This window comes from Cetorhinus maximus, chromosome 3 (assembly GCF_964194155.1).
Source record: "Cetorhinus maximus chromosome 3, sCetMax3.hap1.1, whole genome shotgun sequence".
Taxonomy (NCBI): domain Eukaryota; kingdom Metazoa; phylum Chordata; class Chondrichthyes; order Lamniformes; family Cetorhinidae; genus Cetorhinus; species Cetorhinus maximus.
The window spans coordinates 16,113,764-16,140,171 of NC_135881.1; the positions used below are offsets into that span (position 1 = coordinate 16,113,764).

General features: G+C 45.8%; 1 protein-coding gene across 1 annotated transcript in view; it reads left to right on the forward strand.

The window, feature by feature from the left end:
• exog (exo/endonuclease G) overlaps positions 1 to 26,408 on the forward strand; it is a 42,074-nt gene that overhangs the window by 10,627 nt on the left and 5,039 nt on the right. The window contains exons 4-5 of the mRNA XM_078536789.1: positions 2,040 to 2,116; positions 7,700 to 7,814. Coding sequence (XP_078392915.1) covers positions 2,040 to 2,116; positions 7,700 to 7,814 — 192 coding nt within the window. The remainder of the gene's footprint in view (positions 1 to 2,039; positions 2,117 to 7,699; positions 7,815 to 26,408) is intronic.

Sequence of the window (26,408 nt, forward strand, 5' to 3'; positions counted from 1 at the left end):
CAGAGCTCCCTGAATGAAAAAGGAGATAGAAATTAAGATAAAAAAGAAAAAGTGTTCTTATGACAGGCGTCAGATAGAAAATACAATTGAGAACCAAGAGGAATGCAGAAGGTTCAGAGGGGAGGTGATAAAGCATATTAGAGAAACCAATAGGGAAGAAGAGGGATTATGAGAAAAGACTGGCAGCTAACATAAAGGGCAATCCCAAAGTCTTCTGTAGGCATATAAATAGTAAAAGGGTAGTAAAAGGAGTAGGACCGATTAGAGAACTAAAAGGGAAGGACAAAGGGGCTATGGCTGAGGTGTTAAATGAATAATTTGCATCTGTCTTTGCCAAGGAGGTAGATGCTACCCAGGCCATGGTGACAGACAAGGAAACTCTGTCACTTGAAGGGTTCAAAATTGATAAGGAGGGAGTGTTGAAAAGACTGTCGGTATTTAAAGTTGACAAGGCACCGGGACCGGATGAGATGCATCCAAGGATACTGAAGGAAGTGAGAGTAGAAATTGCAGGGGCACTGGCCATAATCTTTCAGTCTTCCCTAAACCCAGAGGAGGTGCCAGAGGACTGGAGAATTGCAAACATTATACCCTTGTTCAAAAAAGGTTGTAAGGATAAGCCCAGCAATTACAGACCAGTCAATTTAACTTCAGTGGTGGGCAAGATTCTAGAAACAATTATTTGGGATAGAATTAGTAGTCACATGGAAAAATATGGGTTGATAAGGAAGAGCCAGCATGGATTTCTAAAAGGGAAATGGTGTTTAACTAACTTGCTGGAGTTTTTTGAAGAAGTAACAGAAAAGGTCGATGAGGGTAATGGTGTTGATGTGTACATGGACTTTCAAAAGGCATTTGATATAGTGCTACATAACAGACTTGTGAGAAAAGTTATTGCTCATGGAATAATAGGGACAGTAGCAACGTGGATACAAAATTGGCTGAAAAATAGGAAGCAGAGAATAATGGTCAATGGATATTTTTTGTGCTGGAGAAAGGTTTGTAGTGGAGTTCCCCAGGGGTCGGTATTGGGACCCTTGCTTTTCCTGATATATATTAATGATTAGATCTTGGTGTGAAGGAGGCATTTTTGAAGTTTGTGGATGATACGAAGCTTGGGAGTGTTGTAAATTGCGAGGAGGGCGGTGTAGAACTTCAAAAGGACATAGACAAGTTGGTGGAGTGGGCAGATAGGTGGCAGATGAAGTTCAATGTGAAGTGTGAGGTAATGCATTTTGGTAGGAAGAACATGGACAGACAATATAAAATAAGGGGTGAACTTTTGAAGGGGGTGCAGGAGCAGAAAGACCTGGGTGTATATGTGCATAGATCATTGAAGGTGGCAGGACAGGTGGAGAGAGCAGTTAATAAAGCATATAGTATCCTGGGCTTCATTAATAGGGCCATAGAGTACAAGAGCAGGGAGGTTATGCTGAATTTATATAAGACACTCATTAGACCTCAGCTGGAGTATTGTGTACAGTTCTAGGCGCCACGTTATAGGAAAGATGTGAACACATTGGAGAGAGTGCAGAAGAGGTTTACAAGAATGGTTCCAGGGATGAGAAACTTCAGCTATGAGGATAGACGGGAGAGGGTGGGACTGTTCTCCTTGGAGAGAAGAAGGTTAAGAGGTGATTTGATAGAGATGTTCAAAATCCTGAGGGTGCTGGACAGAGTAGATAGGGAGAAGCTGTTCCCACTCGTAAAAGGATCAAGAACAAGAGGGCACAGATTGAAAGCGACTTGTAAAAGAAGCAAATGTGATGTGAGAAAAAAACTTTTTCACACAGCGAGTGGTTTGGGTCTGGAATGCACTGCCTAGAAGTGTGGTGGAGGCAGGTTCAATCGAGGCATTCAAGGGGGCATTAGATGATTATTTGAATAGAAACAATGTGCAAGGGTATGGGGAAAAGGCAGGGCAATGACGCTAGGTCATGATGTTCATTTGGAGAGTTGCTGCAGATATGATGGGCCGAATGGCCTCCTGTGCTGTAACATTCTGTGATCTTATGCTGTGCTTTTGTTCTTTTCTGCAGCAAGCCATGGCTGAAACATTCTACCTGTCCAACATTGTGCCTCAGAATTATGAAAACAATGCTGGCTTCTGGAACAGGTGAGAGGTCAAGTTCTCTGAATTTAAGCCTAATGCTAAGTGCCTAATAAATCTCAGAGCAAATGGCTGCCAGTTTCTGAGATCACCAGCTTTTACTTCTCGACTTGCAGTATCCTTTATTTGCGGGCTCATGATGGCTGTCATATTGACCCCCCTTTTAACACCTTGGCCTACTGGGGCCTAGGCCTTGACTGTCAGCAGCCTCGTTGACCTGGGAAGGTGTCACAATCAAGCTTGATCCTGCCCATGCCAAGGCCCACAGATCCAGCTACTTTGGCAGAAGTCAAATGCGTACCAGAAACAGAAACCTTGCCTCATACCCACTGACTAGCCTTGGCCGACTAAAGCCAATTGTGGCATCCCAACCTCAGTGTAGGTTATAGTCAATAGACCAGTGACTGAACCTAGGACCTTTGTGGTCATTATGACTCAGGGCCATATTGGCCTTTATTTTAATTCTCAGTCCAACTGTTGGCACATTTTAAATTGGCAGTGTAATGTGCTGATTAATAGCCTCAAGTCCTCCTATTCAATATAAATGTAAGCCTTTGAATGGCTAATGATTTGTTGACAAAATTAAAACCCATGGGATTAAAAGGGCAGTGACAGCATGGACAGCAGAGAGTGGTGGTGAATGGCTGTTTTTTTAGACTGGGGGTGGGGGGGAGGTATGTACAGTAGCATTTACCAGAGGTCAATACAATGACCACTGCCCTTTCTATTAATGCCCTGGTACTTGGGTATATAGGACATAATTTCAGAGTTTGTAAATGAAACTACCGAAGAGCCAGCACAGACATGATGGGCTGAATGGCTTCCCGTGCTGTATCATTCTATGAACTCTTTGTATTTGTGCAGGTCACTGAATGCTGGAATATCTTTAACGGAATCTGTATATGGCACAAGATAGTTTTTTGGGTGTGATGCAAAGTTAATGGGACAATGGTTTAGTGGCAATTTTAGAAGTAGACATATTCTATATAATGCGCGCTTTTGTTCTTTGGAGTGTATGAGATATGCACTCCCCCTCATGTCCTCTCCAGCACACCTTTATAGTTCATGATTTATTTAGTGCGTTTTCCAGCATTGTGTCTAAAAGCATGAGTAATACATGGTGTATATGCCGTGCAAAAAAACATACAATTAAAACATACTAAAGATGCTCTCTTGAGGGGGCAGTAAGTTTATCCATTGAATAGTTCATTGAGAACTTTACAGCAAAAGCTGACTGTGCTTGCACATTCTCACACTCCAGATTTTTATATCTCTCCTGCTCTCCAGTAACCTCATCCTCTAAGACCCTGCCTCAGCTGATCAGCTGCTGAAACCCTCATCCAAGCCTTTGTTATCTCCAGACTCGACTGTTCCAGTGCTCTCTTGGCTGGCCTCCCATTTTCCACCCTTCATAGACTTGAGTAGATCCAAAACTCTGCTGCTTGTGCCCTTACTCACACTAACTCCAGTGCAACCCTCGTCCCTGTGCTTGCTGACCCCCATTGGTTCCCAGTCAGAAAATGCTACAATTTGTGTTCAGATCTCTCCATGGCCTCGCTCCTCCCTGTTTATATAATCTCCTCCAGCCCAACAACTCTCTTGAGATCTCTGCACTCCTCCAGTTCTGGCCTCCTGCACGCATGTCCCTAATTTTAATCCACCATTGGTTGCAGTGCCTTTAGCTGCCTGGAATTCCCTCTCTAAACCTCTCCACCTCACAATCCACCTTTATGTTGCTGCTTGAAACCTACCTCTTTGCCAACCCCTAATATCTCTTCATGTCGCTTGGTGTCAAATTTTGTCTGGTTATGTTCCTGAAAAACACCTTGGGACATTTTTACTGCTGCGAATGCAACTTGTTTATGTTGTAACGTTACCTATGCAGCAAAGGAACATTTGCTTCACACATAACTGAAGTAAGTGTGGTGCAGGCAAAAAGACAGCATTCAAATGACTTCTGCTGCAGCCTAGCCAGGGAGCTGGATGATGTGAGCTGAAAGGTAGTTAGCTCTTAGTCCTGACATCCACCGTCTGCATTGTTCAATGTTCCACTGCTAATAGGCTTTGGAAGTTAGTCATCTCCAAGTTATGGCCTTATTCTGCTTCTGGGATTTGGGCTGGGCGCCCACATGGATAGAATCTTCACATACCAGCTGGCCGTTTGGTTCATCGTGCCTGTCTCAGCTCTTTGAAAGAGTTATCGATTTTGCCCAAACACCCTCTGCTCTTTCTCCATAGCAGCCCCCCTCCATTTTCCCTTTTCAATTATTTATCCTATTCTCTTTTTAAAGTTACTTTTTTTAAAAAATGTGTTCTTTCACAACATGGCCAGTATTTATTGCCCATCCCTAGTTGCCCTTGAGAAGGTGGTGGTGGTGAGCTGCCTTCTTGAGCCGCTGCAGTCCATGTGGTGTAGGTACACCCACCGTGCTGTTAGGGAGGGAGTTCCAGGATTTTGGCTCAGCGACAGTGAAAGGAACGGCGATATATTTCCAGGTCAGGATGGTGTTTGGTTTGGAGGGGAACTTGTTGGTGGTGGTGTTCCCATCTATCTGCTGCCCTTGTCCTTCTAGATGGTAGAGCTGCACTCATCCAGGCAAATGGGGAATATTCCATTCACACTCCTGACTTGTGCCTTGTAGATGGTGGACAGGCTTTGGGATGTCAGGAGGTGAGTTCTCAGCCTCTTACCTGCTCTTGTAGCCACAGTATTTATATGGCTCGTCCAGTTCAGTTTCTGATCAATGGTGGCCCCCAGGACGTTGATAGTGGGGGATTCATTGAATATCAAGGGGCGATGGTTAGATTCTCTCTTCTTAGTGATGGTCATTGACTGGCACTTGTGTGGCACGAATGTTACTTGCCACTTGTCAGCCCAAGCCTGGATACTGTCCAGGTCTTGCTGCATTTGGACATGGACTGCTTCAGTATCTGAGGAGTCGCGAATGGTGCTGAACATTGTGCAATCATCAATGAACACCCCCACTTCTCACCTTATGATGGAAGGAAGGTCATTAATGAAGCAGCTGAAGATGGTTGGGCCTAGGACACTACCCTGAGGAACTCCTGCAGTGATATCCTGGAACTGAGATGATTAACCTCAACCACCACAACCATCTTCCCTTGTGCTAGATATAACTCCAACCAGCGGAGAGTCTTCCTCCTGATTCCCATTGACTCTGCTTTTGCTAGGGCTCCCTAAGGGGAGCCACTTGCCTGGATGAGTGCAGCTCCAACAATATTCAAGAAGCTCAACACCATCCAGGATAAAGCAGCCCACTTGATTGGCACCCCTTCCACAAACATTCACTCCCTCCACCACCAACGCACAGTAGCAGCAGTGTGTACCACCTATAAGATGCACTGCAGCATTTAACCAAGACTCCTTAGACAGTACCTTCCAAACCGACGGCTTCTACCACTCTGAAGGACAAGGGCGGCAGATGCATGGGAACACGACCACCTGCAAGACCTTGATGTCAAGGGCAGTCACTCTCACCTCACTTCTTGAGTTCAGCCCTTTTGTCCCTTTGGATCAAGGCTGTAATGAGGTCAGAAGCTGAGTGGCCCTGGCGGAACCCAAACTGAGTGTCAGTGAGCAGGTTATTGCTGAGTAATTGCCACTTGATAGTCAATGACTCCTTCCATTACTTTACTGATGATGGAGAGTAGACTGATGGGGTGGTAATTGGCCGGGTTGGATTTGCCCTGCTTTTTATGTACAGGTCATACCTGGGCAATTTTCCACATAGCCGGGTAGATGCCAGTGTTGTAGCTGTACTGGAACAGCTTGGCTCAGGGCACGACAAGTTCTGGAGCACAAATTTTCAGTACTATTGCCGGAATGTTGTCAGGGCCCATAGCCTTTGCAACATCCAGCGCCTTCAGCTATTTCTTGATATCGAGTGACATTGAGTGAATCAAATTGGCTGAAGACTGGCATCTGTGATGCTGGGGACATCAGAAAGAGGCCGAGCTGCATCATCCACTTGGCATTTCTGTCTGAAGATGGTTGCAAATGATACAGCCATGTATTTTGCACTGATGTGCTGGGCTCCTTTATCATTGAGCATCCTGCCCCTGTTAGTTGTTTAATTGTCCACCACTGGATTTGGCAGCACCGCAGAGCTTAGACCTGATCTCTTGCTTGTGGGATCACTTAGCTCTGTCTATCACTTGCTGCTTATGCTGTTTGGCACGCAAGTAATCCTGTGTTGTAGCTTCACCAGGTTGACACCTCATTTTTAGGTATGCCTAGTGCTGCCTCTGGCATGCCCTCCTGCCCTCTTCATTGAACCAGGGTTGTTACCCCGGCTTGGTGGCAATGGTAGAGTGGGGGATATGCCAGGCCATGAGGTTACAGATAATGTTTGAATACAATTCTGCTGCTGGTGGTGGCCCACAGCGCCTCATGGATGCCCAATCTTGAGTTGCTGGATCTGATCGAAATCAATCCCATGTGTTAGTGCCAACACAACACGATGGAGGGCATCCTGAATGTGAAGGTGGAACTTCATCTCCACAAGGACTGTGCGGTGATCACCCCTACCAATATTGTCATGGACAGAGTATCAGCGACAGGTAGATTGGTGAGGACAAGGTGAAGTTGGTTTTTCCCTGTTGTTAGTTTCCTCACCACCTGTCACAGACCCAGTCTAGCAGTTATGCCCTTCATAGACCATGAGTTCAAGCCCCATCACGACAGTTCAAGAATTTATATTCATTTGCAAAAAAAGCAATTTTTTGTTCATTCAGGGCCAGCAATTATTGTCCAGCCCTTCTTTAAATGCTGCACTCCATGTTGTTTAGGTAAACCCACAGTGCTGCTAGGGAGGGAGGTGCAGGATTCTGACCCAGCGACAATGAAGCACCAGCAATATAGTTCCAAGTTAGGATGGTGTGTGACTTGGAGGAGAACTTGCAGATGCCACCTGATGCCCTTGTTTGTCTAGGTGGCAGAGGCCATGGGTTTGAAATATTGCAATAAGAAGCTGACACAGGTAAAAACAAAACACAAAGCTGTTGGATTATCATAAAAACCCAACTGATCCACTAATGTCCTTAAGGGAAGGAAACCTGTCATCCTTACCCAGTCTAGTCTGTACATGGCTCTCATCCCCCACAGATATGGTTGACTCTTAACCACCTCTAAGTGGCCTAGCAGGTTGCTTATTTGTATTAAACTCTCAGGGCAACTAAGGATGGGCGATAATTGCTGGCATCGCCCACGTCCAAGAATGAATAATAAGTTAAAACAAAATAATAAACGTAAGTTTAAGCTCTTGTTAGCTGGACAGAAGGTCCTCCAAAGCAGATCACCACAGCTTAGCAAAACGGACCACAAAATTCTGAGTGCATTGCCACATGATAGTTGTTCCACCGTTTGGAGGTGTTGAGCTTCAGCAGTAGCTATTTGCCTCTTTGAAGTCCATTCGCTGTACCCAGCAAATCAGGGATATGGGGTGCGTATTTTCATGTCTGGCCCTCCCGGTGATGCAGTCGTTGCTTGTATGGTCGATGATGGAGTGAAGGAAATGAATCAAACCACAAACTCAGGCAAGGCACTGGCATTGTATTTTTTTTTGACAGGTTGGAAATGTACTGCCGTGAACTGACCCAGAGGTATGAGAATGTTTGGGTCATTTCTGGACCTTTGACTCTCCCGACATCAGGATCTGATGGGAAGAAAACCGTGGCCTACCAGGTGAGATCAGAGATGGATACTGAATGTCTGTGTACAGCAGGCTTGTGGATATTTGCCTCACTGCCACTTGGAAGGCAAATGGGAGAAGAGAGTGGGGGAGAGAAAGCATCAGCGTTAGAAAGAAACAGTTGCAGGAAGAGAGAAATACAAAGTCCAAGAGGCTAGCAGATTCCTGAACATTGATTCAATTAAGTAGGATCTACAGACATTGTCAAAGCTATTAGATTAAAATGCTACATTAAAATCACATCCATTTACCAATATCCTGTACCGTCCTCAGACTATCTTTTGCCTTCGTTGGTCTTTTACCACCTCAAAGACTTCTATGAAGCTTATCAAGCAGGATAACCCCTTTTTAAAATCCGTGCCAGCAACATCAGACTGTTGTATCTGGACGCCCGGTCATTTCGTTCTTAATTACATATTCTAAAATTTTCCTCTCTGCAGATGTTAAGATGGCTGGTCTGTAATTATCCAGATTAGCTGTGTCTTTCTCACAAATGAGTTCTGCCGTAGGAAATCTCCAGTCACCAGACATGCACACGCTCAGTAGAGCTCTGAGGCATCACTTTAGGGACGGGCAATAAATGCTGGCCTAGCCAGCGATGCCCATCGCATAAATGAATTTTTAAAAAATGTTTGATGGCCCCAGCAATTTCTGCCTTCTGAGTGCCAGCGTGTAACTCGGGCGTTTTGTCTTTCATTAGCTTCACTACAACTTTCACTTTTATCCGTGGATAATTTTGCTTGCCTCACAAAGCTATTTCAGAGCCACCTTCTCAAATCCTTCTGCTTAGTTAAGATCTCAGATTAAATGTTTTCGCCATTTTTAAAATCATTACCTACAAGTTGAAACGCTTGTTGTGGAGATTGAAGTTTCCTGTGCGATTCCTTTGTCTGTTGCCCACAGTCTGATATAAGCAACACACAGGGTCCAGTTCAGCTGAAAGAGAGGGAGAGGCAAGAGGCCTTTTTGGTACCCTCGGATGTTCCTTCTCCAGACTGTCCCAAAGCAAGCAGGGTTTAGTGATAAAATACATTTCAAATTGGTTGACCCCAATCACAAGACCTCTCTTTCTCTCTCCTCTCTCTCCATTATGATTGAGTGATCTGTGCTGGGTCCCCTATTATTCGTCATTTATATAAACGACATAGATGACTATGTGGGGGGTAGGATTAGTAAGTTTGCGGATGACACAAAGATTGGCCGGGTGGTTAACAGTGAGGTTGAGCGTCTTGGGCTACAGGAAGATATAGACGGGATGGTCAAATGGGCAGATAAATGACAGATGGAATTTAACCCTGGAAAATATGAGGTGATACACTTTGGAAGGAGTAATTTGACAAGGAAGTATTCAATGAACGGCATGGCACTAGGAAGTTCTGAAGAACAAAGGGACATTGGCGTGTGTGTCCATAGATCTCTGAAGGCAGAGGGGCATGTTAGTGGGGTGGTGAAAAAGGCACATGGGACACTTGCCTTTATCAATCGAGGCATAGATTACAAAAGTAGGGAGGTCATGTTGGAGTTGTATAGAACCTTGGTGAGGCCACAGCTGGAGTACTGTGTGCAGTTCTGTTCGCCGCATTATAGGAAGGATGTGATTGCACTGGAGGGGGTGCAGAGGAGATTCACCAGGATGTTGCCTGGGATGGAACATTTAAGTTATGAAGAGAGGTTGGATAGACTTGGGTTGTTTTCGTTGGAGCAGAGAAGACTGAGGGGCGACCTGATCGAGGTGTACAAGATTATGAGGGGCATGGACAAGGTGGATAGGGAGCAGCTGTTCCCCTAGTTGAAGGGTCAGTCACAAGGGGACATAAGTTCAAGGTGAGGGGCAGGAGGTTTAGGGGGGATGTGAGGAAAAACCTTTTTACCCAGAGGGTGGTGACGGTCTGGAATGCACTGCCTGAGAGGGTGGTGGAGGCGGGTTGCCTCACATCCTTTAAAAAGTACCTGGATGAGCACTTGGCGCGTCATAACATTCAAGGATATGGGCCAAGTGCTGGTAAATGGGATTAGGTAGCTAGGTCAGGTGTTTCTCACGTGTTGGTGCAGGCTTGATGGGCCTGAGTATTCCACAGAACAAAGTTAATTAGGTCATGTCTGGACAGACCTTGGCTATTGTGTTATGACCTAGGTGACTAACTTTTAATGTCTGAGGCATCACTTCTGAATGACTCATTCATCTATAGTAATGAGCTAGGAAGGACATATCAACAACGAAAACAGAAAATGCTAGAAAAACTCAACAGGCTTCGCAGCATCTGTGGGGAGAGAAACAGAGTTAATGAGAGACCCTTCTTCAGAGCTAAAGAGAAGTAGAAATGTGATGAAATTTATACTGTTTAAGGGGGGTGGAGCAGGTGAAGCTGGATAGAAGGCCAGCGATAGGTGGGGGCAAAGGAGAGATTGACAAAGATGTCATGAACAAAAGGACAAAGGGAGTGTTAATGGTAGTGGTAAGGGCTAAAAAAAGGTGCTGATAGTGACATAAAGGTAAGAAAGCAGAATGTGATAATGGCAGAACAAGGGTAAGCACTCTGTGAACGAGCAACTTGGAACAAGTAACAGGTGGCCCTTTTGGGGGTAGGGTCAGAGGAGGGGGTGGTTGTGGGGAAAAAAGGATATAAAATGGGGGGGATAAAAAAGGCAATAAAGCAATGAATAAATGACTAACATTTAATGTCTAAGGCACCACTTCTGAGTGACTCATTCATCTATAGTAATGAGCTAGGAAGGACATATCAACACCTCCAAAGTAGCCTTTGTCTCTATAGACTCTCTGATACAGCCTGATGGAAGAATGTGGCTTTTATAGTGATGCAAGAGAAGAATTCCAAGTGCAACTCAAGACAAATCTGGAAAACCTTGACACATCCAACTCAATTCCAGAACAGTGGGATCAAATAAAGTCGGCTGTACTAAACTCCTGTGCCCAGACCATTGGGTTCGAGCACGTCGTCACTAGGCCTGGTTCGACGAAAGCAATGCTGAATTATGTGATGATCTAGAACAAAAATCAGCAGCCTTCATTGCCTGGCAGAACAGCCCATGCTTGCAAGTCAAGAAGACAACATCCCAACAGCTCAAGGCTGACAGCCAAAGACATATGAATTAGGAGCGGGAGTGGGCCACTTGGCCCCTCGAGCCTGCTCCGCCATTCAATAAGATCATGGCTGATCTGAATGTAACCTCAACCCCACATTCCTGCCTACTTCCGATAACATTTCACCCCCTTGTTGGAAGATAAAGGACAAGTAGTGGGAAGGGAAAGCACGAGAGTTCCAACAGTATGCTGGCCATCATGACATGGCAAAGCTTTTTTGAGGCCATCTATAGACCAAGGTCAATTGGACAAAATCCCCTTTGCTCATAGGATGGTGATTCGGCGATTCCCTTTTTAAGGGTGACAATGCCATCCATCAACACTGGAAAGAGCATTTCCAACAACTCCTCAGCTGTGAATCCACAGTGGCAGCTGATACTCTCCAGGTGATCCCCCGTACCCTGCGGCACAATCCATGGGTGAGCCACCATCGATGGGAGAGCTGCAACTAGCAAGCGAGCAAATGAAAAGCCCCAAAGCCTCTGGCCCTGATGGTATTCCAGCCCAGACCTTCAAAGCTGGTGGGCTTTTGCTCACATCAAGACTCCTTGCACCCATCCTGCAGATTTGGGAGGAAGAAAGAACTAGCCCCCACCCCCATCCCCACTGACTTCAGGAATGCAACAAATGCAACTATCTTCAAGAAGGGAGATCAATCATGCTGTGGGAGCTATTGGAGTATTTCTCCCTTATTCAAAGCAGGGAAAATACCGACACACGGCCTCCTGAATTGCCTAATTCCGATGGCCGAGGAAACCCTCCCAGAGACACAATGTGACTTTAAACATTGCAGAGCAAGCTCTGACATTGCCTTTGTTGCCAGAAAATTCCAAGAAAACTATCGAGAACAACACCAAGAGCTGTTCGTTGCATTCATCGACCTGACCAAAACATTTGACTCAGTAACTCACAAGGTTCTGTGGATTGTGCTCCAGAGATTTGGATGTCCAAGAAACTTCATTACAATCCTGCAATCACTTCAGATTGATATGACTGCAACCGCCTTGAGTGGGAGATCTGAAGCAAGTGCCTCCAAATTCCTGGCTGTGGTCAAGCAAACCCACATATTATTTACAATCTACCTGGCGGTGGTTATTTACCTCATCAAAAGATCAACTGCCCTCTGGTGTGAGTATTAAATACCTCCTAGAGGGAAAACTCTTTAACTTCAGTCATTTCCACGCCAAAAATAAACTAACCGCCATAGATCTACATGTCGATAGCTTGCATATGATTGCAGTGTCGGTGCCCCTCTGCACCAGATTTGCAAGCCACTTTCAATTTCTTCAATCCTGCATACAAGAAACTCAATCTGTCCTTGAACGTTGCCAAAACCAAACTCATATCAACCCACACCTGGTTAGCCGAATGTTCCGCCTCGCATATGTGTTGAAGGAGAGACTCTGGAATATGTTGAGCACTTCCCATAACTTGGCAGACACCTCTCTGAAAAGCTCATCATTGATGAGGAAATCCAACACTAGATCAGCTGCACCAGCTCAGCCTTCTACAAATTACAGGAACGAGTGCTTGACAACAAAGACTTTCAGAAATTATCAAGCGTTTTATTTATTCATTTACGGGATGTGGGCTTCGCTGGCAGGGCCAGCATTTATTGCCCCTGCTTAATTGCCCTTGAGAAGGTGGTGGTGAGCTGTCTTCTTGAACCGCTGCAGCCTATGTGGTGTAGGTACACCCACAGTGCTGTTAGGAAGTGGAGATTGGTGTGCTTCTGCAGCGCATCTTGTAGATGGTACACACTGCTGCTACTGTGCATCGGTGGTGGAGGGAGCGAATTGTGGAAGGGATGCCAATCAAGCGGGCTGCTTTGCCCTGGATGATGTCAAAGCTTCTTGAGTGCTGTTGGAGCTGCACTCATCCAGGTAATTGGAGAGTATTCCATCACACTCCTGACTTGTGCCTTTTGGTTGGTGGACAGGCTTTGGGGAGTCAGGAGGTGAGTTACTCACTGCAGGATTCCTAACCTCAGACTTGCTCTTGTAGCCACAGTATTTATATGGCTAGTCCAGTTCAGTTTCTGGTCAGTGGTAACCCCCAGGATGTTGATTGTGGGGGATTCAGTGATGGTAATGCCATTGAATATCAAGGGGCGATGGTTAGATTCTCTCTTATTGGAGATTGATTCCCATTGACTCCAGTTTTGCGAGGGCTTCTTGATGCCACAATCAGTCAAATGCTGCCTTGATGTCAAGAGCAGTCACACTCACCTCACCTTTGGAGTTCAGCTCTTTTGTCCATATTTGAACCAAGGCCCTAATGAGGTCAGAAGCTGAGTGACCCTGGCGGAACCCAAAATGAGTGTCGATGATCAGGTTATTACTAAGCAAGTGCCGCTTGATAGCACTGTTGATGAACCCTTCCATCACTTTACTAATAATCAGATGTAGACTGATTGGTGGGGGGGGTAATTGGCCAGGTTGGATTTGACCTGCTTTGTGTGTACATGACATACCTGGACAATTTTACACATTGCTGGGTAGGCGCCTGTGTTGTAGCTGTACTGGAACAGCTTGGCTAGGGACGCGACAAGTTCTGGAGTACAAATCTTCAGTAGTATTGCTGGAATATTGTCTCAGCTCATAGCCTTTACGTGCCCAGTGCCTTCAGCCATTTTTTGATATCACGTAGAGTGAATTGAATTGACTGAAGACTGGCATCTGTGATGGTGGAGGACGCCGAAATGGATCACCCGCTTGGCATTTCTGGCTGAAGATTTTTGCGAATGCTTCAGCCTTACCTTTTGCACTGATGTGCTTGGTTCCTCCATCATTCACGACTGGATGTGGCAGGACTGCAGAGCTTAGATCTGATCCGTTGGTTGTAGAATCACTTAACTCTGTCTGTCACTCGCTGCTTATGCTGTTTGGCACGCAAGTAGTCCTGTGTTGTAACTTCACCAGATTGGCACCTCATTTTTAGGTATGCCTGGTTGCTGCTCCTGGCATGCCCTTCTGCACTTTTCATTGAACCAGGTTTGCTACCCTGGTTGAATGGCAATGGTAGAGTGGAGGATATGCTGGGCCATGAAGTTACAGATTGTGGTTGAGTACAATTCTGCTACTGCTGTTGGCCCACAGCACCTCATGGATGCCCAGTCTTGAGTTGCTAGATCAGTTTGAAATTATCCCATTTACCATGGAGGTAGTGCCACACAAAACAATGGAGGGTATCCTGAATGTGAAGACGGGACTTTGTGTCCATAAGGATTGTGCAGTGGTCACTCCTACTGATACTGTCATGGACAGAAGCATCTGTGTCAGACAGGTTGGTGAGGATGAGGTCAAGTATGTTTTTCCCTCTTGTTGGTTCCTTCACCAACTGCTGCAGACCCAGCCTAGCAGCTATGTCCTTTAGGACTCAGCCAGCTCGGTCAGTAGTGGTGCTACCGAGCCACTCTTGGTGATGGACATTGGAGCTCCCCACCCAGAGTACATTGTGCACTTACCACTCTCAGTGCTTCCTCCAAGTGGTGTTCAACATGGAGGAGCACTGATCCTTCAGCTGAGGAGGGGTGGTACGTGGTAATCAGCAGGAGGTTTCCTTGCCCATGTTTGACCTGATGCCATCAGACTTCATGGGGGCCAGAGTTGATGTTGAGGACTCCCAGGGCAACTCCCTCCTGACTGTATACCACTGTGCTGCCACCTCTGCTGGGTCTGTCCTGCCAGTGGGACAGGACATACCCAGGGATGGTGATGGTGGTGTCTGGGACATTATCTGTAAGATATGATCCTGTAAGTATGACTATGTCAGGCTGTTGCTTGAGTAGCCCATGAGACAGCTCTCCCAATTTTGGCACTAGCCCCCAGATGTTAGTAATGGGGACTTTGCAGGGTCGATGGAGCTGAGTTTGCCGTTGTTGTTTCCGGTGCCTAGGTCGATGCCGGATGGCCCATCCGGTTTCATTCTTTTTTATTGACTTTTTAGCGGCTTGACACAACTGAATGGCTAGCTAGGCCATTTCAGAGGGCATTTAAGAGTCAACCACATTGTTGTGGGTGTGGAGTCACATGTAGGCCAGACCAGGTAAGGACAGCAGATTTCCTTCTCTAAAGGACACTAGTGAACCAGATGGGTTTTTACAACAATCGACAATGGTTTCATGGTCATCATTAGACTTCTTATTGAATTGAAATTCCACAATTTGCCATGGTGGGATTCAAACCCTGGTCCCCGGAGCATTGCCCTGGGCCTCTGGCCTACCAGCCCAATGACAATACCACTACGTCACCACCAACAGAGCAGTTGTTGCCACCTTACTCCTCTAGTTGTGAGACCTGGACTGTATCATGACATGTCAGAGCGCTAGTGAAATTCCATCAGCAATGCCTCCGCTGCAGTCTGTCGAACAAACGTTAGTGTCCTTCCTGAAGCCAGCTCCACAAGCACCCAGGCAAAACTCCCGCAAAATCAATCACAAAGGATTGGACACTATGTCTGTATAGCTGGAAAGCGTTTCCCCAGTCAGGTCCTGTTCTCTCAACGCTCAAATGGCCAAAGTTCCAGGGAGGACAAAGAAAACACTTCAAAGACATTCTGAAGCGCGGCAGCATTGACATTAATGACTGGGTGGAGTTTGCTACCAATCGTTCAGAATGGCGACAACTTGTCCATCAGGCTGCATCACACTTTGAGTCACCACATCTTAATGGTGAGCTAGAGCGGTGGCAGAGAAGGAAAGAAAAGGAAGCAACTCCTGCACCCCCGATCCCAACTACCTTGTGGGAATGTCCTGCCCCACGTGCCCAAAGACCCATGAGTCGAGAACCGGGATGTTCAGTCATATGAAGACCCATGGCAGAAACCCGCGACCCAGAGCAGACGGCACCTTCAACAGCGAATGATAATGGCGATCTTCTCATTTTTAAATTCTCTTCATTATTCTGATTAATAGCATAGGCCCTCATCTTTGGTTTTAAATGGTTTCTCGCCTCTTCATTTGCCCATGGTATCCTACACTGTTAATAGGTTCTCCTCTTTTTAATGGAATAATCTGTATGTTTCCAACCTGTTAAGAAACATCCCACTGCTGATCGACAGCTCTGTGCATGAGACACTTTCACCTCCTACCTCACTTCAGCTTGCTTGCTCCTCACCTTTGTAAAACCTGCCCTAATCTAATCCCTTTCTGGCTGGATCACTCCTCCCAAGGCACTCACCCACATTTCATTCATCTACCTGTTTTATTCCATTACACAGAACGACTCTAGCAGAACCTCTGTTCTTACATGCCTATCAACAAACTGCCTGAAGAAGGAGCACTGTATACATTTCCTGAATTGCTTCCCTTATCTCTATCTGCTACCTTATCCCCTCTCCCAGCTGATGAGATAGTTAAAATCTCCCAGAACAGTAATTTTGTTATTCCTGCTGATTGCAGAAGCCTTACAGCAGATTTTTTTTCACTTCCTTCTTTCTCTCAACCTCTAGCATGCTCCTAGCAAAGTAACAAGCGTAATAATTCTCCCAAATGGTCTTCTGATAGCAGAACTGGAACTGTATGCTACCCTGATAACTTAGTGGGTCCATGGTACCACAACACCTTCATCCCTGCATGGCCCCTCCCTATCTCTTTGAGCTCTCCATTGCTGGCAGCACCACCGGGAGTAGTGGATACAGCCGTAGTGCTGCAGGAACTTCACTAGGGATTGTCGCTGGATCCCTGGACCCAGGTGAGTGAAGGCGAGATAGGGATCGCGGGGAGGGGAGCCGGGACGCAAGGGCCAAGGATTGGCTTTCAGTAGCCACTCCCTTCCCGACGCTGGGCCCCTCGATTGGGCATTGAGTGCCTGACAATGAGGGTGGCTCTCCAGCCGCCTGGTTGGCTGATGGCAAACCCCACAGAGTTTGCTGGGCAGCCTTCGGGAGGCACGGGAAAGCCGTGCACCTACCATTTCACCCCTTGACCCACCACTAAACTCTGGTGGACTCAGAGATAGTTGGTGTCAGTCGGCTCATTAATGAGCCTAACTGACATCCCACCGTGAGCAGGCCAGTCTCCCTTTCCCGCCTTCGACTTAATCGGGGGAGGTTTCCCTGCCACCAGGAGACTGATGCGTGGCCTCTCCCCCTGATTAAGTGGGCCAGGCTGCCGTGCTTCCTGCCACAATGGCCTGATTAAATTCCGGCTGTTAACTCTGTTTCTCTCTCCACCAACGTTGGTTGACTCACTGAGTGTTTACAGCATTTCCTGTTTTTATTCCTTAATGTAAAGTTTCCTGGGGATTATTTTCCACAGTCCCATTAGCCGTGTTTAAAAAAGCAGAGTTGATAAGGGGGAACCCATAGATGTAGTATATTTGGATTTCTAGCAGGCATTCAATGAGATGCCAAATAAAAGGTTATTGCACAAGATAGGAACTCTCAGTATTTGGGGGTAATGTATTAGCATGGATTGAGGATTGGTTAACACACAGAAGACAGAGTGGTTGGGATTAATGGGTCTTTTTCAGGCCGGAAAGACGTATCTAGTGGAGTACCACAAGGATCAGTCCTAGGGCCTCAACTATTTACTGTGTATATTAATGACTTGGAGGAGGGGGGCAGAGTGTAATGTATCCAAATTTGCTGACAATACAAAAATAGGTGGAAGGGCATGTTGTGATGAGGACATAAGGAATCTGCAAGGGGATATAGACAGGTTGAGTGAGTGGGCAAAAACTTGGCAGATGGAGTTCAGTGTAGGAAAGTGTGAGGCCATGCACCTTGGTAGGAAGAATCAAAAGACAGACTATTATTTGAATGGAGAGAGACTCCAAAAAAGTGCAGCACAGAGGGATCTGGGTGTTCTTGTGCATGAAACACCAATAGTTAGCATGCAGGCGCAGCAAGTAATTAAGGCGGCAAATGGAATCTTGGCCTGTATTGCTAGGGGGTTGGAGTTTAAAAATAGGGAAGCCTTGTTACAACTGTACAGGGTGTTGGTCAGGCCGCACCTGGAGTACTATGTACAGTTTTGGCCCCTGTATTTAAGAAAGGATATACAGGCATTGGAGGCAGTTCAAAAGAGATTCACTAGGCTGATTCCTGGGATGAAGGGGTTGACTTATCATGAACAGCTAAACAGGTTAGGCCTTTATTCATTAGAGTTTAGAAGAATGAGGGGTGATCTTGCTGAAACGTACAAGATTCTGAGGGGGCTTGACAGGGTAGATGTTGAGAAGGTGTGGAGGAATCTCAAACTAGGGGCCATAGTTACAGAATAAGGGGATGTTCATTTAAAACTGAGATGTGAAGGAATTTCTTCTCTCAGAGGGTAGTGAATGTCTGGAATTCTCTGCACCAGAGAGTTGTGGAGGTTAGATCACTGAAAGTATTTAAAGAGGAGGTAGATAGAGTTTTGAAATATCGGGGAGTTGAGGGCTATGAGGAGCTGACACGAAAGAGGAGGTGAGGCCTGGGGCAGATCAGACATGATCTTATTGAATGGTGGGGCAGGCTTGAGGGGCCGAATGGCCTACCCCTGCTCCTATTTCTTATGTTCTACAACCTGCCTTCTAGCCCGCCTAGTGTGAGTGGCATTGGAAAAGCCAAATTGCTGGGAGTTGTCGTAAATCAAGTAATTCTTGGTTGTGATTTTGCATCACTCCATGGGTGGAACTGATAGCTAAATCAGCAAGTAGTTATTGCATTGTTTTTATCAGTGGAATTTTGTTGGACTGTTGCTTCTGGTTCCTGCCTCAATGCTGATTTGTTTGAACCGATTAAGAATACGAGACCCGTTATAAATTTGTGAACCCTGAGTACTTTACTTCTCCACTGAAAAAAGTAGTAATTGTATTAATTAAAGTATGCCTATAGAATGATAGAAGAGTACAACTCAAAAGAAGGACCTTCAGCCCAATGAGTCTGCACCTGCTCTATCAAAGAGAGATCCAGTTAGTCCCACTCTTCTGTCCTTTCCCTATATCCATGCAATTTTTTTCTTCTTCAAATGTTTATCTATTTCTTTTTCAAAGGCCACTTTTGAATCTATTTCCACCAGCCTTACAGGCAAATTGTAACCCCTTGTTACCATAAAAATGTTTTTCATCATGTCATCCCTGGTTCTTTTGCCAATGACTTTAAACCTGTGCCCTCAGGTTAAAGATCCTTTAAAATGCTTACAACAGTTTCCCTTTATTTACTCTGCCGAAAACTTCCATGATTCACCTCTATCAAATCTCATCTTGGCCTTCTCTGCTCAGAGAGGAACCCCAGCTCCTCCATTCCATCCAAATAACTAATCCTTCAGCCCTGGAATCATCCTCGTCACCCTCTTCTGTACCCTCTTCAAAGCATCACATCCTCTTAAAGAGAGCTGGGCATTAGGGACTAAGCTTGTGTTTTCTGTAGGTTTCGTACAATTTCCTTGCTTTTCTACTTTCTCCCCGTATGTATAAAGCCTTGGATCTTGTACGCTTTATTAACAGCTTTGTTAGCCTGCCCTGCCACCTTCAAAAGGTTTGTGCATAAACACCCACTCCCAGGTCTCTCTCTTCTTGCACCCCCTTTAAACTTGTGTCAATATGCTGTCACTTTCTCGTCACTAGAGCTTACTCCCTGTCTCTTGATTTAGTGTCACTTTTCGATGTGACCGTTTATATTGGACGATCTGTACCATTTTCGTAATGCAGAAAGCCAACCTGCCCGTCACACTGTAGGTGAAGACTTAGGAACATAAGAACAGGAGAAGGCTATTTAACATGTCGAGCCTGCTCTGCCACTCAATACGATTGTGGCTGATCGAACCCTCCAATGCCTTTTACCCAACTATCCCCATAACCCTGTACATTACAGTTAATCAGAAATCTGTCAATCTCTACTTTAGATATTCTCAATGACTGAGCTTCCACAGCCCCCTGGGGTAGAGAATTTCAAAGATTCACAACCCTCCGAGTAAAGAAATTTCTCCTCATCTCGGTCCTAAGTGGCTTTCCCCTTATTTTGAAATTATGTTCCCTGGTTCTAGATCCCCCCCAACCAGGGGAAACATCTTACCTGCATCTACCCTGTTTATTCCTTTTAGCATTTTATAGGTTTCAATGAGATCACCTCTCATTCTTCGAAACCCTAGAGAATACAGGCCCAGTTTGCCCAATCTCTCTTCATAAGACAGTCCTACCATCCCCGGAACGAGTCTGGTGAACCTTCATTGCACTCCCTCTGTGGCAATAATATCCTTTCTGAGGTAAGGGGACCAAAACTGCACACAATACTCCAGGTGTGGTCTAACCAAGCTTCTATATAGTTGAAGCAAGACTTGCCATACCTGCTTCACCACTCCTGTCCTCAAATCCTCTTGCGATAAAGGCTAACATTCCATTAGCCTCCCTAATTGCTCACAGCACCTGCATGTTAGCTTTCAGTGACTTATGGACAAGGACACCCAGGTCCCTTTGTACATCTACACTTTCTAATCTCTTACCATTTAGGAAATGCTCTGCACATCTGTTCCTTCTACTAAAGTGGATGACCTCACATTTTTCCACATTATATTCCATCTGCCATGTTCTTGCCCACTCACTAAATCTGTCCAAATCTCTTGTAGCTGCTTTACACCTTCCTCACAACACACATTCCCCCCTAACTTTGTATCATCCGTGAACTTGGAAATATTACATTTGGTCCCACATTAAATCATTGATATATATTGTGAGCAGCTGGGGCCCAAGTACTGATCCTTGCTGTACCCCACTAGTCACAGTCTGTCAACACGACAATGACCTGTTTATTCCTACTCTCTATTTTCTGCATGTTAGCCAATCCTTAATCCACGCCAGTATATTGCCTCCTATCCCGTGTGCTTTTATTTTGCTAATCAACCTCCTGTAGGGACTTTATCAAAGTCTTCTGAAAATCCAAGTATACTACGTCCATCGACTCTCCTTTATCAATTTTGTTAATGATATCCTCAAAAAAACTCCAGCAAGTTCGTCAAAATTGATTTCCCATTCGCAAATCCATGCTGACTATGCCCAGTCGGATAATAATTATCCAAATACCCATTTATCACATCCTTTATTATAGATTCTAGCATTTTCTCTACTACTGATGTAAGACTAACAAGTCTGTAGTTCCCTGTTTTCTCTCTCCCTCCCTCCTCAAATAGTGGGGTGACATTTGCCACTTTCCAATCTTCAGGAACATTCCAGAATCTATAGAATTTTGGAAAATGATCACCAATGCATCCGCTATCTCTCTAGCAACTTCCCACCATTGATAGCTTTGTGGCAGGAGAGGCACTCCGCTCTTCCTGCCATTTTAACCAAACCTATGGTTTTCACAAAAGCAATATACTTTGGATACTGGAAATCCATAATAAAAACAGAAAATGCTGGAAACACTCCAGGTCAGACAGCATCCGTGGAGAGAGAAACAGAGTTAACGCTTCAGGTCGATGGCCTTTTGTCAGATGTGAAACATTTAACTCTTGTCTCCGCAGATGCTGCCTGACCTCCTGAGTGTTTCCCGTCTTCAATTTTTAGAAAGTCCACTCAGTGCCTGTGCAATAAAGTTTAGAGTCACTGACGTCCAGCATTAGATACTGGCGTGCTCTGCACCCAAAAAAAAGGTGAAGCATACTCAGGCCATTAAGACAAAAGCAAAATTTATATAATTTTGACACTCACAACAAATGAACATTACCATATGTGATGTTAATTCCTACACCAGTAAACATATAAACAAAATATGGCAGAACAGAAGATCACCATGAACAGTCCTTCTTGTGCTCATGGTACCTTAAACTTATGTTTGCAAGTGCTACGTCTTGGTGCCCCCCATCTCGCATGTCATGCGCCAACGTCAGGTTACTTCGGACCTCCCTGCTCACCATTGATGGTTGGGCACCTAGCTGGGATACTGGGTGCCTCATCCATTTCCCACACTGGCACTGACCACCTGAGGTCATTGCCTGGGTGAGGGCTTGCAGGTCCGAGCGCATCCCCAGCAACCTTTGATTCTGTACCCGGAGCTGCCTCTCCATGAGAGTCGCCACTCTCTCAATGGAGGAGGCAGTACGCTCGGTGATGAGGGTCAACGCAATGCTCATGCTCCACATGGATTCCTCCACAACGGAGAACATGGCACGCAGACACTCATGGATCTTCACCAGATCCTCCCGCACATCCCGCTGGACATCCAGCATCTGCTGCCTAAAGGACAACTCCAGAGGCTCATCATCTGTCTATGACCCAGCGTCATCCTGGTCTCCAGCAGTCCTCAAACTGCTGGCGCCCTGGGCACTCTCTGCCTCTGCTTGCTCCTCAAGCGAGTGTGAAATGCCCTCACCGCAGCGCACCGACATTCTAGCTGAATGCTCACCAAGGTGCTGGCATCTGCGCTGGTGCCTGGTTCAGAGAGCAGTTATGACACAGGTGCAGCTGAAGCCTGGCAGTCCTCTGGGGTCAAGGGTGGCTCTTTAGGGTCCTGCATCCAAGTGCGTACTGACAAATCTAAGGGAGAACAGTGACACTTCATTAGTTTAAGTTGTCGCACTGTTACTGTGCATGCCAGGCACCCTGGTGAGACAATGGAGATCTGCATCATGGTGCCATTGTCTTTCAATGATCAATGGGGACTCCAGTTTTGAGGCTCCCATTAATGATGAGACTGCGCAAGAGTGTCTGCACAATCTGACACACTCACCTCTGTGCACTGCACCCTTACCTTCGTCAGAGACCCCTGCCTCCCCACGACTGGCTGACTGAGTTGGGTGGCAGCTCCCCAGCTCCAAAATGTCCATTTCAAACCTTGTCACGATTAGGAGGTTTGGGGGACCTCCGCCTGTCCTTGACCTCTTTCTGTGTTATGGCTCCTCCTCCTGAAAGGACAGGGGAACATTGCTGAGGCCTACTCTCTACCTGCAGCGCCATTGCAGCCTGGTCGACCCCAACCTGAGGGACACTTTGCAGGGCACATCTGAGTCGTGGCCCTCAATCCGCAAGGCACTCAGTCCAAGTAACCAGGGCTCATCCCCTTGGCCAGCTCCAGCGTCATTGACAGTTGGCACTCAGACTCTTAACACCCCTGAGCTCCAAGGGTGGACGGCCAGTCCTTAACGCTTCTCCACACCGACCCATGCCAACTCAGTATTCACCCTTGCTGAGCGCAGCAGGTCGTTGAAGCTTTTGCAGCACAGCACCCATGTGCGCCGCACGACGTCATGGCTGCCAACTCCTCCCAAGCTTTTTTGGTCTGATTTGGTGGCCTCCTTCTGCCATCCCTGGGTATGAGAGTGTCCCGCCAGACACCCACCTCCTCCATGAGGCACTCGTCCAAGAAATGGGGGGGCCGATTGCCCACCTGACCTGCCCTCCCGCCTGACGTCTCCAGCCGCTGGTGAGGCCATTGCTCCAGTCCCCAGACCAGGGAAACATTCTCCCCTGGCAGGGGAGCCTTCAGGGAGCTGCCTCTGCCGATCTTAAACCTCCCGCCAGGTCGCTATTGGACCCTGCGCCCGTCAGGCCCCTGCATGGCCCTTCCCAACCATTCAGAAGACGTGTTTCACGCTGGCCGGGCCTTAATTGGCCAGCCAGTGTGAATCGCGGTCATGTGCCTGTTTCCTGACTTCTCCCAGGCCCGCCGATTGCACGTGCCCGACGAAGGAAAATTCAGGCCCTGGAATTCTCTCCTTACACCTCTCCGCCTCTCTTTCCTCCTGTAAGACGCTCCTTAAAACTTACCTGTTTGACCAAGCTTTCGGTCATCTACCCTAATATCTCCTTAGATGGCTTGATATCAAATTTAGTTTTATAATGCTCCCATGAAGCACTTTGGGATGCTATATTACATTAAGTGACTATATAAGTACAGGTTGTTGTGTTGAAGTTGATTAATATGCTGTCATTCTGAATCCTGTGCTACATCTGTTTAATATGAAGGGAGCAGATAGTTGCTGTTGACACTGAAGGAGATTGATGGGCGTAATTACAATCTGATATATCTGGTCAATATTTGTTTCATGGGGGCATCGAGGATGGATAGATAGAGAATAATTGGGGAAGTAAACAGTGCCATATATACAACCGTGATATTTTACATTCATGTTTAACAAACACAAAGTACACAGTCATCAGTGTGTCATTGAATGTTATATTAGTGGTGACTAAAGAGATTTCAAGTTAATTATATTGTAGGAGTGTAACTGATACTGTGCCCAGGATGCTTCCAGTAATTGGGAGTCTGAGTTCTGTTTTCCTATTGTGCAGGTGACTTTATTATTCATTGAGTATACTGCAGCTCCATAGCTTTCCAGTTGGTCTTTGAAGACAATTCATGACATTAAAATTAATTTTAATTAAAAATTAGCATTAAGACTACAACTTTAAAATGAGAACGTTTGGGGTGATGTCAGGAAACACTTCTTCACACAAAGGGTAGTGGAAATCAATAACTCTCTCCCACAAAAGGCTGGTGTCAAGTGAAAAATCTCAAAACCGAGATTGACGAATCTTTTGGCAGGCAAGGAAGGGTGTTAAGGGATTTAGAACCGAGGTGGTTAAGTTTTTTAAAAATTCTTTCATGGGATGTGGGTGTCGCTGGCCAGGTCAGCGTTTATTACCCATCCCTAATTGCCCTAGTTCGTAGGGCATTTAAGAGTCAACCACATTGCTGTGGGACTGGAGTCACATGTAGGCCAGTGGATTTCCCTCCCCCAAAGGGCAGATGGGCTTTTACAACAGTCATTTCACAGTCCTTTCAGCTTGGTTTAGCATCTTGCTCACTCCCTATTCTCTCTCGCTTTTAATGGCTGTTCTTCTCTGGCAGACTGTCACTCTCTTGCATTTGTTCACTTGATCATTTCCCCTTCCTTTCAGCTGTGCTGTCACTCTTTCTTTGTTCTTCTCTTCAGTGTAGTAATCGTGACGACCTTTGTACCTAAAGACAGCGCTAAGAATGCAATAGAGACTGGGCCTTTGGATTACTAGTCCAGTGACATCACCACTACACCAACATGTCCCCTATTTATAGGCGTCTGACAGGGTGTGATTCCCAGTTTGCATCATTACACTCTTAGTTATTGGCAGCAAGTCCAGAAAGCCCTTTGCTGATGTTTGGGGTTGTGTCACCTTCACCTGTTGGAACCCCGGCTGCAGGTGATGCGTGACGGAGACCTGGGGCAGAGATGGCAATGGATAATGGGAAGCTAAATAACTTAAGGTAAAATTGCAGGTTGCTCACATTTGGTATCAGTAAACTTGAACAACATAGTCTGAGCTACATCAATACCATAAAGAAGGCAAAATAATTATTTAGGTTCAATTAATTATAGAATACCATATCAGCAGGAACAAATCTGTAATGTTTGCATAATATGTGACTCCCTTGATTCACCCACAGAAATAAGTCATATTAATGTTGTACATTTGAGATCCAAACATTTAATTTATCTCTTCCTGTTTCCGTGTTGCTTTGTGTTTTGAGCTAAGCCACATTTTCGGTACATGGCCTTGAAGCAAAGCTGTATCGACTTTGACAGCTTGGCAATTATTAATGCTGCAGTTGGTTTCTGTACCAGCAGAACACAGCTCATCTGGAGGCTACCTGTTGTCATCTCCTGTGACATAGAATGTGTTGAAGTAAATCGAAATGCCATTTTACTGAATAGTTAGACTGGTGTAAAGACGATATCACCAGCCATGAGTTTCCCTTCAGTACAGCACAAGTAATCTGATTATCAAATCTATCTAGCTGTCATCTGGATCAGCTCAAATTGCATGTGTAATGGCTTCAGAATGTAGACTGTCTTATAGCTGTCTAACTCACTGTGCCTCCTACTTGATATGAGAAATAGAAGCTTTCTTCTGAACAGTTAAGTAGCGATTGAGAATTATGAGGGACAGATAGTTTTTTTTTAGCTTTAGCATTGACCGTCCAGCCACACTAAAGAGTGAAAGTCTCTTGTCCTACTCTGAATGTCGTCTCATTTGATGACTTAATGCAAGATCAGTTGTTAATTTTAAAGCAAATGATTGATAGATTTTTATTAACCCTAGATATTAAGGATATGAAGCAACGGTGGGTATATGAAGTTAGATCAGCTGCGATCTCATTGAATAGTGGACCAGACTCAAGGGGTTAAATGGCCTATTTATGTCCCTAATGGACATTAAACTGCCCCAAGTATGGCACTGACTGGCAAATCTCACACGAGAAATTGGGCACAGGAGAGAACATTTGTTTTGTGGTGCAGAGCTCTTCACTGGGAGAGCTAAATCATAAACTGTACCCTTAGATGCAAATTGAAACTGGTTTATGGGGCTTCATGGGCCAGATAGTGAGGGCTTGCTGGCTGTGCTTTGGCCATTTCACTGTTTTAGGTCCCCGCTCTAAACTCCATTCCCTAGCTATGACTCCATCCCTCGCCTTGCCAGCAGACTGAGATTAAGATGGTCTGTTTGCAACCTTGCTGTCATAGTTGATCCCAAGGTGAGTTTTTGACCTCATATTCACTCAGAGCGCTTATTTCTGCCTCTAACAT